The sequence below is a fragment of the Poecilia reticulata genome, chromosome 2 (assembly GCF_904066995.2).
Source record: "Poecilia reticulata chromosome 2, P_reticulata-male-v2, whole genome shotgun sequence".
Lineage (NCBI taxonomy): Eukaryota > Metazoa > Chordata > Actinopteri > Cyprinodontiformes > Poeciliidae > Poecilia > Poecilia reticulata.
In genome coordinates, this window is record NC_088831.1 from 2801330 (window position 1) to 2819398 (window position 18069).

The 18069-nt window shown below is 38.8% G+C and overlaps 1 protein-coding gene across 2 annotated transcripts; it reads left to right on the forward strand.

Moving 5' to 3' along the window:
* The first annotated feature begins 795 nt into the window (after positions 1–795).
* Positions 796–17406, forward strand: igfbp2a (insulin-like growth factor binding protein 2a). 2 transcript variants are annotated; one of them, XM_008423490.3, is made up of 4 exons: positions 796–1319; positions 13596–13753; positions 15324–15464; positions 16800–17406. In XM_008423490.3, exons 1-4 carry the CDS (start codon positions 926–928, stop codon positions 16950–16952), a joined length of 846 nt encoding a protein of 281 aa, XP_008421712.2. In that variant the 5' UTR covers positions 796–925; the 3' UTR covers positions 16953–17406. The 2 variants fall into 2 exon arrangements, with proteins under 2 accessions (XP_008421712.2, XP_008421702.2); XM_008423480.3 differs by having other exon boundaries at positions 798–1319; positions 13596–13777.
* Positions 17407–18069: the final 663 nt, after the last annotated feature.

The following is an 18069-nucleotide window of genomic DNA, read 5'->3' on the forward strand; positions in this document are numbered from 1 at the left end:
TATTTACAACAGTGCCAGAAAATTCATATCTTTCACCAAATAAAATGTCACTAGATACTTACTGTTATGTATAATACTTTTGTTTGTTGTTGTTGATTTTCTTTTTTACAATTATTGTTATTTTTACTCTAGTCAAGCTATTCATGAAGCAAAAATAGGAACTGAAAGGAAAGAAAATTTGCAACTTTTTACAAATAAAAATCTGAAATGTGTGGTGTGTTAATATGTAGGGAATACAGCTAACAAATGACCAGATGAGACGAACACAGTAGAGGTGGTATCATTTAACCAACAAATCTGCGGCAAATAGAATTGAAAGAAAGTCATATTTACAGTTTCCCCTAAGCTTTGTGGAAGTAGCAGCATCATGCTGTTAAAGCTGGTAAGTCATGGGAAGTTTGATGGAGATGCAAAAGACTTGATGATGGGAACACCAAAGCTGAAAAGCTAGAGTGGTGTAAGTTGTGTGATAGGATGGTCTAGTCAAAGTCAAGATCTTGAGGAGCAGGTAAAGATTTCAGTCAGTATTTGTTCAACTGGAACCTTAAACTATTGACTCAGAGCAGATCCCACACTTTTCAAAAATCTGTGAATCATTCATCAGTTTCCTTCAGCTGTAAAACTGGCCACCATTTCCTGTAGATGTATCAAATGAATTCCCCTCAATGCAGTTCAAGTTCAAATAGTTTGCTCTAGTGGGAGACATTTTTTTAATAACTATATAAACAAAATGAAAAACCCACCATTTTATCCATCATCCCAAATATAAAGCGACATGTTCCCTAATAACGTCCACTTGTGTCCAGATCCCAAACCTGGGAACTTGTAGGACCCAGCAGCCCTCCCATTCCCGGCTTCACCTGTTCGCATTCACATTTCTTGCCTCTTTTTTCAGTTGGGATTGTCTCCGATCAGCCCCGACACCATGACCAAAGTCCGCACGCCTCCAACCATGCTATGGTTCACCGGCTGCAGCCTGCTGCTCCTCTCCGCGCCCTTCGCCTGCGCCTCCCTGTCCGAGATGGTGTTCCGCTGCCCGGGCTGCACCGCGGAGCGCCAGGCGCTCTGCCCGCAGCTCGCCGAGCCATGCGCGGAGATGGTGCGGGAGCCGGGGTGCGGGTGCTGCCCCGTGTGCGCCCGGCAGGAGGACGAGGCGTGCGGCGTCTACACCCCGAGGTGCTCCACCGGTCTGCGGTGCTACCCGACGCCCGACTCGGAGCTTCCCCTGGAGCAACTGGTGCAAGGCCAGGGCCAGTGTCGGCGCAAAGTGGACACGGAGACGGTCACTTACAGCCCGGAGCAGCGGGAGCACAGCAGCGGTCAGTCAGTTCACTGAAAACCTCAATCAATTTTTAATGACACTGTCTAGACTGCAGCCTATAGACATATTGCACTGTCATGAACAGTCCAGTAAGGTACAGTGACCATGCTTCTGCCTATTAGTGCATAATAACTCTTATTTAAGAGTTTATTTATTGCACATTTGTGCAGCATTGCAAATAAAAACACGGTTTCATGACTAAAATTATGAATTAAGAACTGTTTTGGAGAGCTACTTCTATTTATTCTCATGCATTTAGTTTGTGAAACCATGTAACAGATGCTATTATGTGTTGAGTTCACTTCAGCCAGTCCATCTCAGCTGTTCTATTAAACAGCTGGATATCCAGCCTTTCCCCTCCCAACAACAGAGAGCAAGTTGCTTGCTAAAGAAAGAAAGAAAGAAAAACACTCTCTGAAGTTGTACTTGGATCGAAACAGAAAACATTGAAATATTGATGTTTCCACAGGGGAGAACAGGGAGGGGACAGCAACAGGAATGCTGCAAGGATTGCAATGCTGGATCTTAAGCTTTGGCCGGATGAAGCTGTTGACAGAGACTGCATTAATCTATAGCTGCTGATCTAAACCTGGAAAAACTAGCTAGAAACACATTTATAGTTTTCTACCGCAATCCAAAGCGAAAGTGTAATTTATTAAAATTTTTGCGATAGAAAAACATAATTTACTTTGACGCACCGAAATAAAAACTTTTGGAACTACAGTTTAAACCCATCAGTTTGTTCGTGAACCACAACCTGCCCGGAATATGGATAAAAAATATGTTGATAAGGAATCATTCTCAGATTTTTCAGTGGAATATGACCCCAGATTAGTTGCAGAAAAATACGCTAATTAACAGATTTTCTTTTTGGTCTAGCATATCTAAAATATTTGAAGAACATGCAGCTTAAATAGCTTAAATGTGTTTTGTGGACTTGGAGAAGGCGTTCGACCGTGTCCCCTGGGGGGCCTTGTGGGTTTACTCCGGGAGTATGGGGTACCGGTGTTACGTCAATCCACGTTTCCCCATCAGATACGGTTCCCCCGGCGTCTTCTTGCCGCTCCGCCCCGCCCACGCGGCAAAATACGCGCGTGCTCATGATGAACACTGAGAAAGCACGCGCGTAGGGAACTACGGACACCGTGAAAGCTCAAACAATATGTTTCGGCAAAGTTGTCTCTTTCTTCAAGTTTTTGCGGGAAACTAATAGTAATAATAATAATAATAATAATAATAATAATAATAACAACAACAACAACAATAATAATAATAGTAATAATATTAATAATAATAAAAAATAATAGTAATGATAAATACATGTGTGTCACATATAGGCTATATTATAATTATTATAAATGTATATATATTTGAAATATATATGAAATAAAAACAGGGCAATGCATTTTAATGCTCAATATTACCCATCAGATACTGTTTCCCTTGTTTTACAGTGGGGAACGGTATCTGATGGCCATATTTCATCCATCAGATACCATTCCCCCTATGTTAAAATCACCCATCAGATACTGTTCCCCCTATGTTAAAATCACCCATCAGATACTGTTCCCCCTATGTTACAATCACCCATCAGATACCGTTCCCCCTATGTTAAAATCACAAATCAGATACCGTTCCCCTTGTTTTACAGTGGGGGAACGGTATCTGATGGCCATATTTCATCCATCAGATACCATTCCCCCTATGTTAAAATCACCCATCAGATACTGTTCCCCCTATGTTAAAATCCCCCATCAGATACCGTTCCCCCTATGTTACAATCACCCATCAGATACCGTTCCCCCTATGTTAAAATCACAAATCAGATACCGTTCCCCTTGTTTTACAGTGAGGGAACGGTATCTTATGGGCGAAATATGGCCATCAGATAGGGATCCCCCACTGTAAAACAAGGGGAACGGTATCTGATGGGCGAAATATATATATAAATGTATATATATATATATATATATATATATATATATATATATATATATATATATATATATATATATATAAATATATATACATTTATAATAATTATAATATATGTGACATACATGTATTTATCATTACTATTATTTTTTATTATATTGTTATTAGTATTATTACTATTTGTTTCCCGAAAAAACGTGAAGAAAGTGACAACTTTGCCGAAACATGTTGTTTGAGCTTTCACGGTGTCCGCAGTTCCCTACGCCTGTGCTTTCTCAGTGCTCATCACAAGCACGCGCGTATTTTGCCGCATGGGTGGGGTGGAGCGGCAAGAAGACGCAGGGAGAACCCTATCTGATGGGATTGACGTAACACCGGGCCCTTTGATACGGGCTGTCAGGTGCCTGTATGACCGGTGTCAAGAGTCTGGCAGTAAATCGGGCTCGTTTCTGGTGAGAGTTGGACTCCGCCAAGGCTGCCCTTTGTCACCGATTCTGTTCATTACTTTCATGGACAGAATTTCTAGGCGCAGCCGAGGTGTTGAGGGGATCCGTTTTGGTGGCCTTAGGATCAAATCTCTGCTTTTTGCGGATGATGTGGTCCTGTTGGCTTCATCAGACCATGATCTGCAGCTCTCGCTGGAGCGGTTCGCGGCCAAGTGTGAAGCGGCCGGGATGAGGCTCAGTGCCTCCAAATCCGAGGCCATGGTCTTGAGCCGGAAAAGGGTAGAGTGCCTTCTCCGGGTCAGGGGGGTCGTCCTGCCTCAAGTGGAGGAGTTAAGTATCTGGGGACCTTGTTCACGAATGAGGCAAGAAGGGAGCGGGAGATCGACAGGTGGATTGGGGCAGCGTCTGCCGTGAAGCGGGCGCTGTACCAGTCCGTTGTGGTGAAGAGAGAGCTGAGCCAAAAAGCGAAGCTCTCAATTTATCGGTCGATCTACGTTCCCACCCTCATCTATGGTCATGAGCTTTGGGTCATGACCAAAAGAACGAGATCACGGATACAAGTGGCCGAAATGGGTTTCCTCCGCAGGGTGGCTGGGCTCTCCCTTAGAGATAGGATGAGAAGCTCGGTCATCCAGGAGGGACTCAGAGTAGAACCGCTGCTCCTCCACGTCGAGAGGTGCCAGTTGAGGTGGCTCGGGCATCTGGTAAGGATGTCTCCTGGGCGGCCTCCCTAGTGAGGTGTTCCGGGCACGTCCCACCGGGAGGAGGCCTCGGGGAAGACCCAGGACACGCTGGAGGGACTATGTCTCTCGGCTGGCCTGGGAACGCGTTGGGATTCCCCCGGAGGAGCTGGAAGAAGTGGCTGGGGAGAGGGAAGTCTGGGCCTCCCTTCTGAAACTGCTGCCCCCTCGACCCGACCCCGGATAAGCGGAAGAAAATGGATGGATGGATGGATGGATGGATGGATGGATGGATGGATGGATGGATGGATGGATGGATGGATGGATGGATGGATGGATGGATGGATGGATGGATGGATGGATGGATGGATGGATGGATGGCAGCTTAAATAGCTAGCTGCAATGCTGCTTGATTTATTTTTCTTGCTGCTGATTGGCTGAGAGAAGAAAGACCATAAACATTAGCTTCTGCTAATGTTCAATTCATCTATACAATTCTCAGTGACTATCAAATTGAAGAGGAAAGCAATTAGAAAGTATCTGAAATGTTTTCCTTGACTTTCATATTGCTGCATTTTAGCCCAAAGTGCCTTATGAAAGTCTTCACAGCGCTTTAACTTTTTTGACATTTTGTAATGTTACTACGAGAATTTTCAGTGCATCACATTTTATTCTAGACCAACTCTAAATAAGGCAGGAAAGAAAAAAAATCATACAAAATAGTAAAATTACTGAGGTTCATTTAGTCTGATGCCACAAAATAAAATCCAGCTCAACCAGCGGTTTTTATCAGCCAGTGTGGCGGTTTTTTTAGCTGAACGGTGCCTCCTTCTACTACCCTGCCAACCAATCAAAACACAGGAAATCATCAAGCCATTAGGGCAGGGTAAAATGCAGCACTGTCCCATAGAATGCACTTAAAATACTCTTTGTATTCTCAGTTGTAAGATTAACTGCAAATGCCATAAAAGCAACAGAAAACTATAATCAGTCATCTTCCCCTTCTAATGATCCCCAAACAGGAACAAGTAAGTGGTTAGTGGATGTTTGGATCACTGTGATACTGTGTAGTATTTCCTTGAAGAAAGAAGTCAATGTAAGGATTTATGAATTTCCCTGATCCTGGAGTCAGTCATTATGCTAAAAAAAAAAAGAAAAAAAGATCAAAGTGATAGTTTATTTAGGCCACATGATGAATTTCTGCAAAATATTATGCATCTGTTTACCATGCTGTAAATAAACATACAAAGTTTTCAAATGACAGTTGTATTTATCAAGGAGAAAAAGCTCCTGAAACTTATAAGTGGTTCTGCCGTTTGCAGCAACAACTGCCATCAAGCCTTTGCAATAATAAGTAATGAGTCTCTGGAGGAACATTACTGAATCGCTTCCTGGCAGAAATGTTTTATCCAGCCACACTGGGGAATTTTTCAACAGGAACAGCCTGTTTAAAAAGGCTACTGCAGACCTTTCATTTTTTAATTTTATTGTCATCCAGAGGCTGCTCTGCTTTTTTAAACATGTCCTGTCTGGCGGTGTGGCACTCAAAATTGTTGTCAGAGAGTCAAAGTGACGCCTATTAGATTTACTTTCACAAGCGGAGCATTATAGCCTTCACCATGATTGATATGAAACATTATTAGAAGTTGCTTTGGGTTTGCTACTTTTATAAGATCTTTTAGCCTTTTAGCCTAACACAGACAGGTTAAATAGAACCTGTCTGTTTTGTCAGACAGGTTCTATTTAAGTGTTTATAAAAACAAAACTAAACAGAGAGCAACTACTTTTTCACTAAGTGAAAACAAATACAGACCTTTATATTTAGAGTTCTAGAAAGTAAAGAACTTTGTGTTTCAAACTGAAGCAACTAAATAATTTATCTTGTTATTAATTCCTTTTACATAACAGGGTTTGTCTTGACTTATTCCTTTCAGCAGCAATAGATCATCTTTCTTCTTAGTTTTGTATTGATCCAAAGTTATTCGCTGTGAATAATCTCTATTGTGTAACACGGCTTAGGAAAGGATGATGACCTTTAAAACAAAAGTTCCAATCGATTCAATTAAAAATAGCTTATTGATCCGTAAAGGTACATGAATGTTTTCCAAGTTCTCTTAAAGAGCTGCTGTAGTGACATGGCATCAATTTAATAAAGTCAACTGTACAACAGGGAAAATGTCTAATCTTTTCTCCTGTTATACAGCAAATCTGACACTTTAAAGGAATCAGACCCTACGCACTACTTGCCTAAGTGCGGTGAGTTTTGATGCCACACTTGTCAGATTTTTGTGGATTTAGTATTGACTTTGCTTTGAGCTGTTACTTGATAAGGCATTTTATAATGTTCCACTGATTCATATGCATATCTGTTATAAATTAGAAATTACAGTTTAAAAGCTTATGTATACTACACCAATCATTGTAAGAGTTGAAAGCCAACATGACATTTATATTTCTGTACCTCTTTGAATATTTCCCCACAGTTTTGCCAAAAAAAAAAGTCTCCATTTTGTTGAACAAACAGAGCATAGATTAGGCTGTTTACAAACGATTGTTCTATGCAGGTTCTTATATTAGTGCATAATAACTGATGAAATAGATGTTTTCTTTTATGGTTTTGATACCTCAATTTGGACTAACAAATGACTTTACTCATTTGAATAAAAAGTCTGTTTGTTGTAATTTTTGGGATTAATTTTTATTCTGAAACATCCTTCTTTACAAAGAAAGACACATTTCACATCGGCTTTTTGTCTTTATACAAAAGATTGTTTGATATTAGGTTTCCAAGGAAACCCACATCCGAAAAGGGTTAGCTTTATCAGATCCAACTGTTGTTTTGACTAGAACTTTACCAAGACTTCAGAAAAGATTAAATCAGCTTAAAAAGACCGAAATATTTCATGGTCTGTATTAGATGAATCATAAAAATGGCTCAAAACTCAGTGTAGTTGATGTTGACTGCTGATTGATCCTAAAAACAGCCCTCTGTCAGAGTTAATTTTCGCCCAGTTGTTATTAGAGTCCATTTGAGTTGACGATAATGAGAAAGAAAAACATGATGTTTTACTGTTATGGAGAGAGTTGTCATGGAGAAGGAAAACTGGAGAAACAAAAGGGAGCTAAAAACAACCCGCGCCCTCAGCGACTGGAATCACATTCATTGAGAAGTGGCATTCCTGTGTACCTGCAGGGTGTCCAGACAGATCTGGCAGGCCTGAAATAGTGGCAGGATAATCCCCCTGACCCATCCCCAAAAATCCCATCTAAAAACGGGTATTTGCACCGTCTTCCCCCGAGGCGTCGACTTCAATCATCTCCGTGCCAGGAATCTCCTCGTTCCTATTGAGAACCAAAATAACTTCCCACCATCCATTTTGCTTAATGGTTCTTAAAACTGAACAAGCAGAGTCTGACATGAAGGGTCGGCTGACAACTTTGAAAATGTTAGCATGGATTTAAAGATACTAATGATAATGTTTTAGTTGTTGGTATTGATTTGGTTTATAATTGCTGAAGTTGTTACAGGCAACCTATAGACCGATAGAGCAGACATTTCTAACTTTAATTAATCAATCAAGTTTATTTGTAAAGCACATTTCAGCAGTAAGTCAGCAGTAAGCGAGGTACATAATAAAAACACAAAATTACAGTTTTAAAGAAAACATCATAGAGTCAACAACTGAACAAATATAACCAAAATCATGCACATCAAATATGTTGGTCAATATTTCATTTATTATGGTTCAAAAGCATCTCTAAACAGCTGGGTTATTAGTCTTAATTTAAAGGAACTCAGGGTTTCAGCAGTTCTCTGGAAGTTTGTTCCAAATTTTTGGTGCATACAAGCTGAACGCTGCTTCTCCATGTTTGGTTCTGGTTTTGAATACAGACCAGAGCCAGAAGACCTGAGAGGTTTGGAAGGCTGATACAACAACAGCAGAACTTTAATCTTTAATTCAGTGATTTCTAAACTACCAACAGTATTTTAAAGTCTATTCTCTCAGGGAACAATTGTAGAACTGGAACTCATGATGTGCTCTAGCTTCCTGGTTTTAGTCAGAACTCCAGCAGCAGCATTCTAGATCAGTTGCAGTTGGGAGGATTGCTTTTTTTTAGGTAGAATTACTGTGAATTACTGTACCAGCTTAGAGTTAGACAACAAAATGAAATAAATAGACAAGTCAAACCTTAGCTGAGTCATACTACTTAGAAAGAGGACCTCTTTAAATAAGTTATTCTTTTGTTTTTAAAGAAAAGTACAAATCTATTATAAGATGATTTCCCCCCCTCTTTTTATTGAGAAAAAAGTTCTAAACATGTTTGTTTTAAAACATAATACTTTATTATGTTTTAAAACAAAATTATTATTTAAATATCTGTTTCACCTGTTGGTTTTGTGTAATTTTTCATTTTGGAGACATTTAAAAAATATATATTTTTACATATCTGTTCATTTTGGACTAATTTCATTTGTTCAGTGTTGCCTGTTTGAGTGTTTCTTCATGTTGTAGAAGAGACATATAGAATTTCAGTCAATGTGTATGAATAATTATGACTTAGTTTCATGCTCTCTTTAGGGTTGTGTGCTGTTTTAACACACAACTAAAATATTTTATATGTCTGAAATTAGATTTGGCTTAAAATCTAAAGTAAGCAACATTTGACATTTATTTATGAACCATTTCAGTAATTCTAAAGTTAAAAGGCTGGATTTATCACATATATTGCTATCAACTTTTCTATGCATATCAGAAGTCTATAAAATTATAGACTCAAATGACATCCATAGAAAACAGAAAGGTACAATGCTAAAACGACTTCTTGACTCTGGCCAAGTCAGTTGGTGGATGGATGGAAACCAGCAAACATTAGAGGATCATCTAACTCCTGTTTTTAAGCACCTCTGAGGCGTTAAACAGGTCACGTGTCATTGCAAGGCATGGCTACATTGATTTGTTGTGGTTTCAAACCTTTTACAAGGCCTATTGGCAGTTATTTCAAGAGACAGAAGCCCAGCAGAGTTCTAATAAGTTTACCTCCAAGGCTTTTTGGCCCTCAAACGTTGTCTAAAAGCAGGCTTTGGCACGCATCTACACAGCTGCATCCAAGACTGGGCAGAGCTACCTCTGCAGGCACTGCTAGATGAACTCTGGGGCAATTGTATAGGACATAAATTAGCATAGGATTTGCAGCAAGTTCAAACATGCCAAAACATGAACTGCCATCCACTTTAACTTTCAGCTGCAAAGGAAAAGAGATCAAAGCTCTTTCAATATTTTTGTTGAGGTAGAGCTGTATTTGTTCCTTTCTAGTTTAAAATGTAAAACAGTCAGACGGATCAAACCTAAATAGGATAATTCATTTTCAAATAAATTAAATCTTCATTTTGTTGGTGAAACCACAGAAGAGAATATTTTCAGTATTTTTATGGTGGTTGGGCTGCCTTAGAATTAAACGCACTTTCTTGTTTAGCCACTGCAGGTTCTATAAAAGACAATTTGTGATCTATGAAAACTGAACAAAAGAAATTTGGATTCAGTTTTTATTCTCATCGCATGCTCATAAGCTGGATGAATTGTGACATATGATCATTTTTAAAAATGAAGTACCATCATGGCAATTATAGTAGGATCATGAGTCACAAAGTGGCTCGGAGGGGATCAGCCAACATGTTCTTTCACTTGGCAAGTTACCAGTATGAAGGTATGCAAAGGTTTTTAGGCAGATTTTATTGAGAATGTAAGTTATTTGCTTCCTTATTGACTTATTTTTACTTATTTTAGCAAATTAGCATTAGCAACGTATATATTACAAATGTACATTTAAGTTTTTAATAAACAGGAGTAGATACAGTATATACAATAGTGACTAATAGTTAAGTGCAGGTAAAAAGTGGTATATCAGTGTTATTGTGTATGAGAATACAGCCATCATAGTTGCTTAGACGTCAGGAGTTCTGGAGTGTGACAGCTGTAGGGAACAAACAGTTCCTGTATATGGTGGTCCTAGTCCAGAGGCACCTGCAGCACCTCCCAGATGACAGTAGTGTGAAGAGTCTGTGTGCTGGGTGACTGGAGTCTTTGATGATTTTCCCAGCTCTTTTCAGACACCGCTTCCTGCAGATTTTCTCTTATTTCTATAAATGAAATGATGATTTCATTTATTAGGGAAAATCCAATAAATTATTTCCCCTTATAAAATCATTTATTGGATTTCAGCTGCCTGAGCTGAAGAATAAAGTTGTCACTTGAATTGGACCTGTTTGACAACATGAAGTTGGCTCAAAGATCTCAAAAAGCAAAACATCATGCGTTGATGTAAAGAAATTCAGTAACACGTGAGAATCAAAGCAGTTGACATCTATCTGGAAACCGGTATAAAGACATTTCTGCAGTTTTGGTTCTCCAGTGTTGATAACAGAGAGCCATTATCCGCAAATGCAAAATGCATGGAACAGTGGTGGACCTTCCCAAAGCTGGCCCACTAAAATCACTCCAAGAACACATCAATAACCCATCCTGGAGATCACAAAAGAATCCAGAATGACATCCAGAGCACTGCAAACCTCCCCTGCCTAAGTCAGTCAAGGTCAATGTTCACAATTCAAGAAAAAGACTTGGGGTGAAAAAATGGGAGAGTTTTGAAGCCAGTCCCTCTGCTTTCAAAAAGAAGGCAAAGGACCTGGGAATCTAACTGATGGAGCCGTGAACTCAACTCTGCAAGCCATTTCTATGTTGTCATGGGCAGACCAAAGACTTAGAAACTGAATACCAACATTCACATTGTCTAAAGAAAAAGAAAGTCTGCCATTTGCTAAGTTGACCAGAATCCGGACAATCAGTCAGTGTCACCTCTGGCCTACGTGCCACCTGGGAATTCGACATGGATCAGATACAGAAAGGAGATCTCTCCAGGCCTTTGTGTGAGGATTAAGTCAAGCAGTAGACTGGACAGTAGGCCTGCTGCTCTGTTGACTTTTCTGATCCTCAGCCCACTGTTGTGAAGCAGCTTGTTCTGCAGAGGCCTTACGCCCCCTGAAAGTGGGGTCCTGACCCTCTGTGTTTGTGTGCCGTTTGCATAGAATCACCCAGGATGGTTGCTAGTTGCTGTTCGGCACCAAGCGTTCATGTGAGCATGTCTGGAAAGTGCGCACTTGACTGAACGTCTCGGGTTTCCCCAGAAAAGACGGGTCAAAGGTTGTGCACTTTGTGACTCTGAGGATTACATAAGCCAGCAAAACAAAAGGCGCCCCAGCTTGAGCGTACTTTGTGTTTATCTGCTCGAATCGTGGATCTAGGCACATGTGCATGTCAAGACACACTTGGTTTCAATTGACCTTTGCCCCCGCTTTTCTTTGTTTTGCAAGACGTCTTCAAAAAATCTCGGAGCAGTCATGGAGAGAACTCAAGTCCAACAACTGCAGATCAATTTGATGGTGAAAGGCGCCAGCACCTTGTTATTGCTTAGTTTGGAATTTCCTTTTCCCCATTCCCTCTTAGACTCTTTGTAATCCTAATCCTAAACCGGACATCACATTTACCTCTTGCAGGGCTTGGAGATTGACTCCTCAGTCTACCGTTTCTGCTAAAACACACACTTGTTTTCATTCACTTTCCTCTAGTCTGCATGTTAGAACTTGACCTACATAGCTTTCAACTATCCACTTCATGGACAGACGTTTGACCTTCTCTACTGTCCTGACTTTCCTCCCGTCCAGGAAAACCCTGCATAGGTGAAAATGCATGCTCTCCTGCAAAGATTCAGCAAAACCAAGTGGTGTTCTGGCTCATTTATTTGCTTTTTGAAATATTATTCCTCGCAGCTAAAGTGAGCTGAAATGGGCTATGTGAAGAATTTGTGTCAACTGGGATTTTTTCTTTCTTGATGAAATCAGCTGGCGTATGGAGACACTCCTCTTCCACTCCTTTTTCTGTGAACGCCAAAGTCTGCTTTGTTGTCAGAAACAACAAACTGGATCTGACCTGACGACCTTTAACCATGTTTGCAACTTCTGCCTGAAAAGACAAAAAAAAAAAAAAAACACATCTGGAGAAGCTTGGGACAGACACAGTTCTACAGAATCACAACGATTAGTGAAAGACTGGCTAATGCCAACATTAGCATGTTACCACTAACATCCACAGCTAAATACTATGAAAGAGGAGACGGCTTAAGCAATTAAAATCGATTTATGATTACTTACTCTTCTTTGCATGCATAGGCATATTTTCATTAGAAGAGCTTATTTTTAGCTCTGTGTTTTAAACTAAAATTGCCACTTGTTTGAGCTCTAAAAGTAAGTACATCCTCATTAGCAGGTGCCATACCCGTTCCACACCACTACCTGCGTTTTCGGTAAAACATTCTTATAATGATATTAGAAAAGAGAACAGAATTTAGTTAGTTGAGCTGTTGGAGCTCGCTAATGCTATAACGATCATGCTAACACTAAGAAAGCTAGTGCTAACAAAGGATGCTATTGCACTGAATTTCTGAATGCCAACACTTATTTTCCCTCCAAATATACCATATTATTCATCAATAGAACACAGTGGAATTTGTCTTCTAATACTGCAGAAGTTGATATCTACTTTTTTTCTGCTCTTGGGGGTTCAGTCAATCAGCCAATCAGCCAATCAATTCAGTTTCTGGCACAGAAAATCCCACTTCAGTTTACTGTCAACACTTTCTAATTTTTCTTTGTTACAGGTTGCCTCTAAACTCGGGGTTTATATTCACAGCAGAAAAAAACAAGATTGTGATCTGGTTTTCCCAGAGGAATTCTTGCTTTGGAGATATACAAGACATTTGCATAAAACAAATACAACGTCTTGTTTTCTCTGAGCTCAGAAGCTGTTGAAACGCTGGAAGTGTAGCAGAGAGTGAGGCATAATTAAAATCAGCAGATATTGTTACAAAGGCATTGGGGTGTCTGTAGCTTGGCAACAACTGAACGGATGCATCGTCAGCAACAGCTGAGGGTGGAATGTAAATTTCAGTAAAAAAACTGCAGTAAACTTCTGAAATTGATGAAAGTTCAACCTTTCAGTAAAAAGGACATTTGTATCTGATTTAATGTCACACAGTGAGAAGAAAGGGTTATGCATATCTTATTACAGTGTATGCAAACGTTGAAAATTGTAGTAAAGATGAAAAAAGCATTAACCTCAGATTCAAAATGTGCTTATGTTCTGATGTGTTGGATCAAAGGTGAGGCTTTGGAGCTGCAGCCTGATCTGGACGTGAGCGAGATCCCGACTGTCCGAAAGCCCCATAAAGACGCCGCCTGGCTTGGACCCAAAGAGAGCGCCGTACGCCAGCACAGGCAGGAGATGAAGACAAAAATGAAGACCAACAAGGTGGAAGAGGTGAGACCTACTCGTCCGAAACAGGTGAGTGTCTGCTGAGGAGGATGACTCTGGGATGAGCTGCGTTTACCTTTCTATCTGCAATATGCAAAAATTATTGTTTCCAAGTGTTTTTGCTCTTGAACATTTTCTTTTACTGAAGTACTATTAATCATTTGATCAAAATTATTTAAGTAATTTGAAATGATAGATAATTTTGATATAATTTTTCATGTGTGTACATTTGCACCCAAAACCGTTGAAGTCCGACAGAAATTTAAGCTTACTGGCAAAATATAGGATTATGTAAGAGTATTCACAAAAAGTTAACAAATTAGTATTTGTTATTAACACTTCTTGTTTGTAGCTAATATTAGGATTTTGTCCCAATTTAGCAATACATCTTACTTTTAATACTCCAGTGTCAAAATTATTCAACCCCTCAAACAAAATTCTTCATAAAACCATGCATTTGCTAACCTGTGGTCTCAGGCACAGACGACTCTGGTTCTTTGTGGGTTGCATCAGGTGTGCTTGAGATAGAGATAACATTCAATGTTAGAAATATGGCTATGCCAAGAAAGCTGTCTCAAGATTTCAATAAAGCTGATACAAAAAGATAGCATACACCTCAATGTTTCCAAAGATACAGCAGGAAGTGTAGTTCACAAGTTTGAAGTTAAAGTAACAGGCTACGCCACCTGGTGGTTGAATGAGCAACAAATCATTCATCTGGCTATAAAATCAATCACATTTTATTCCTTTACAAACCAAATTAGGGCTGTTGATGAACTGGAAAATATTACAAAACAGAAGATTGTGGAAACAAAAACCGTTTTTTACTGATCCATGTAAAAAGGATTTTTTAAAATATTCTTTAACTTTTAGGAATTATATTGCATATGTGCTAATTCGCCAACATTTCATACAAATGATTTCCTTTTAATTTAAATGCAGCTATTTACTGACTATAAATGCAGCCTACCTGCTCTGTAATCAACTCTTTAAATCTTCCATCCAGCTTTATTATATTTTTCAACCATCACAAAGTAATTCAGAGGGTAAATCTTGAACAGAACAAGTCTTGGCAGGGGAGTGGGAGGTAAACCAAAGGTCTTTGGCAATATTTTATACAATTTCTGGCAAGAATTAAGACTAATTTGCGCAAACCAGGAAGCCATTTAGCAATATTGTGTGGATGTGTGTTTAATATGGGATTTTATAGTCAAAAGTGTTCAGATTGCTTGGCAAACCTGAGCTGGTGTTGATGTGTCTTGGAATAAGCTTTGTTTTGAATGTGGATGGATTTATTTTAATGAGGTTTTATATTTTAATTAAAAAAACATTTTATTATTATTATTATTATTATTATTATTATTATTATTATTATTATTATTATTATTATTATTATTATTATTATTTAAAAGTAAACAGAGGTTAGGCTTGACTGAACATTTTGTTCTGAACATTTCATTCTGTAGGCAAACCTTTTATAACCCCCCGACGCCAAAAGCTGGTGGCACCAACAAACCCACACGCCTCTGTTTGGACTTGAAACTCTTGTTTTGTTCTGTTCTTGTTTATTCTTAAGACTCAGTGTCAGCAGGAGCTCGACCAGGTCCTGGAGAGGATATCCAAGATGCCTTTCAGAGATAACAGAGGTCCTCTGGAGGACCTCTATGCACTGCACATCCCTAACTGTGACAAGAGGGGGCAGTATAACCCAAAACAGGTGACTAAAGTTTTGGGTTACGCCTAAAAGAGGGGCTAACAAGAAATAACCTATGTTGACAGGGCTCCCAATTAAAAAAACAGAAATAAAATAGAGAATAAATAAAAAACATAAATTATTAACTATTGTGTATGCATTTTATAGTAAAAAGAAAACTGAAGGTCCACTATTATGCTTCCACAAGCCAAGAGAAAATAAACAAGAATACCCTCCATGGATGTATTTCTATTAGCATATGTGCAAATTAGCTGATGATATGGATCATACCTCTGGACCAGATCATGCAGTGACGATGCTAAACAACAATATAAAACACACAAGACATCATTATGTACTTAATCTACATTATCTGGACATTTGTGATGAACATTAGGGACACAACCTTTCTTCAGTCAAAGTATTTTGGTAAATCTTGCTGTGTTTTTTTGGTCGTTTCTAAAGGAATCCTTCCAAAACTGATTTGCGCAAACTACAACTTTCTTTGGCAATATTGCAAGAAACCAATAACAAGATGAAGCAACACTACTCTGTTCTATGTGACTGGGGAAAAAAATCGATGAACAGCAAGATATGTTCCTATTCCAGCAGTCATTATGCAGCGGTAAATCCAGCAGAATAAACTTAATGAGGTGGGTGAAGCACCACTTGGGTTGCCAGGTGATGGGGTGGGCTTTAGGTTGCTAGGTAACAAAATTGTGATGCAACAATTTACAGGTTTTTGAAACAGGCTGTTTGCAGGTTAACTTTTTTATTTTTTGCTCTTGGGCTCTTTCTAGAAAAAAAGTGCATTTTGTCTAACAGTGGACATTTAGTAATAATAATAATAATTGAAATGTGTCATTTCTTTATGATTTAAAAATAAAATATTAATTTTAGAGAGTATTTCATATTTCTTTTTCCTGATTTGGGCTGTTCAGTAGTTTAAAGTTACATGACTAAATACATGTTCTGTATTTTTACTGAATTGGATTATGACTTAAAATAATTTATTTCAATAATGTAATTAAGAAATTGCATAATTTAATTTTATAAATCTATATAAGTGTCACCTCTTGCATTAAATTGGTGACATAAAACAACTTTTTAGTATTTTAATTTACTTGGTAATGATTTCAGATGTCATTTTCAAATATTAGGATATTCGGAAACTTTTTAGATAGAGTATTTTTCCCCATTTATTTAACCCCTTAACTGTCACCTCAAAAACATTAACATGTAAGTAAATGGGTTTGTGAGGGCATGGTGTCAGCATGGCTTTTAACAGGTTCATTAAATGACTAATAGCAATAATAGAGAAAGGCAAAAAACAACTGAATAAGTAATTCTCTGTTTCAGTGCAAGATGTCGCTCCACGGTCAGCGGGGCGAGTGCTGGTGCGTGGACCCCCACACCGGCCAACGCATCCTGTCAGCTCCAGCTGTCAGGGGTGACCCCAACTGCAGCCAGTACCTGAGCGAGCTGGAGCTGCCCGACGCCACCCATATTTAACGTGGCCAAGAGTTCAAAATAAACTAAACTGTAAAGTGCTTGGGAACAACCCGAGTAAGCTATAAGCTATATGTATGTATGTATGTATGTGTCTGCAGCCTGTTTATTGGCAGTTACAGCTCAAATCTTAACTACCTAAAAAGGTTTGGATGATAGTCACCAACTTGTTGCTGCAGACTACAGTAAATCTGTCACGTTCTTTTTGTGTTTTAGAGCCAGTGATTATGCTTTACTAACTGTAACAATGCTCAGAATGCTTTGTTATCAGTGTTTTGTACTGTTTGAAAGAATGGAGAAGCATTCAGTGTGTCAAATGTTTTTAGGTGTCTTTCTGTGCTCTCGCTTGCAGACTAGGATTTTGAGTATGCCTCATTTGTATTGCACAGTAAGTAGTAAGGATCTGACATGATAAAGAGCTAATGCAAAATAAAGTAGAAACCTGTTGAATCTGTAATTCTCTGTTGTTGAAGTTTGAAGAGTGAAAGAAAATACTTAGATTCTGGCTTGAAGTTGTTTGAAATTCTGCACTGCCCCCTATGGGTGATCTTGTAGCACCCAGATAAAGTGACCACTTTTTTTTTCTTTTGGCTTTTTCAGCAGAAACTGGATACTGCCCGCATGGAAAAGTACATTTTTGTTGTCACAAAACACTAAACATCTGACTTAACATTTTGCCATCTAAATCCAGTTTCCCACAGAAGGAGCCAACAGGCTTTTTTTTGTGAATACAAGAATTTTATTAAATAGTGATTTAACATTAAAAAGAAAAAAATGAGTACATCAATTATAGGTGTGTTAAATATTCCATCAGAAAATTCACATTAATTTTTAGTTTCTGTGGTATTCATAAAGTCACCGTTTTGCATTTAAATGAGTTTGAATCAACGGCAAAAGAGAAGAATTTGATTAGGAAAAAATAGGCTGATGTGCCACTTTGTCAGTTATTTACACAGCTAAAACTATATTAAACATTGCAATTTGAACAATAAAAGAAAGATCTTGAATAAAACTGGACCCACAGAACACAATCCTGTCCTTTGTCATTACATATTTAGCAGCACTTGACTGGAAGATATAAAATTTGTCAGCAAATCACATCCACACCTTAAAGTGATTT

Excerpts from the sequence above, each read along its gene's own strand:
- igfbp2a (XM_008423480.3), top strand. The coding sequence starts at position 926 with ATGACCAAAGTCCGCACGCCTCCAACCATGCTATGGTTCACCGGCTGC. Across the intron at positions 1,320-13,595 it reads GCAGCGGGAGCACAGCAGCG|GTGAGGCTTTGGAGCTGCAG; the intron begins GTCAGTCAGTTC and ends GTTGGATCAAAG. Across the intron at positions 13,778-15,323 it reads GACCTACTCGTCCGAAACAG|ACTCAGTGTCAGCAGGAGCT; the intron begins GTGAGTGTCTGC and ends TTTATTCTTAAG.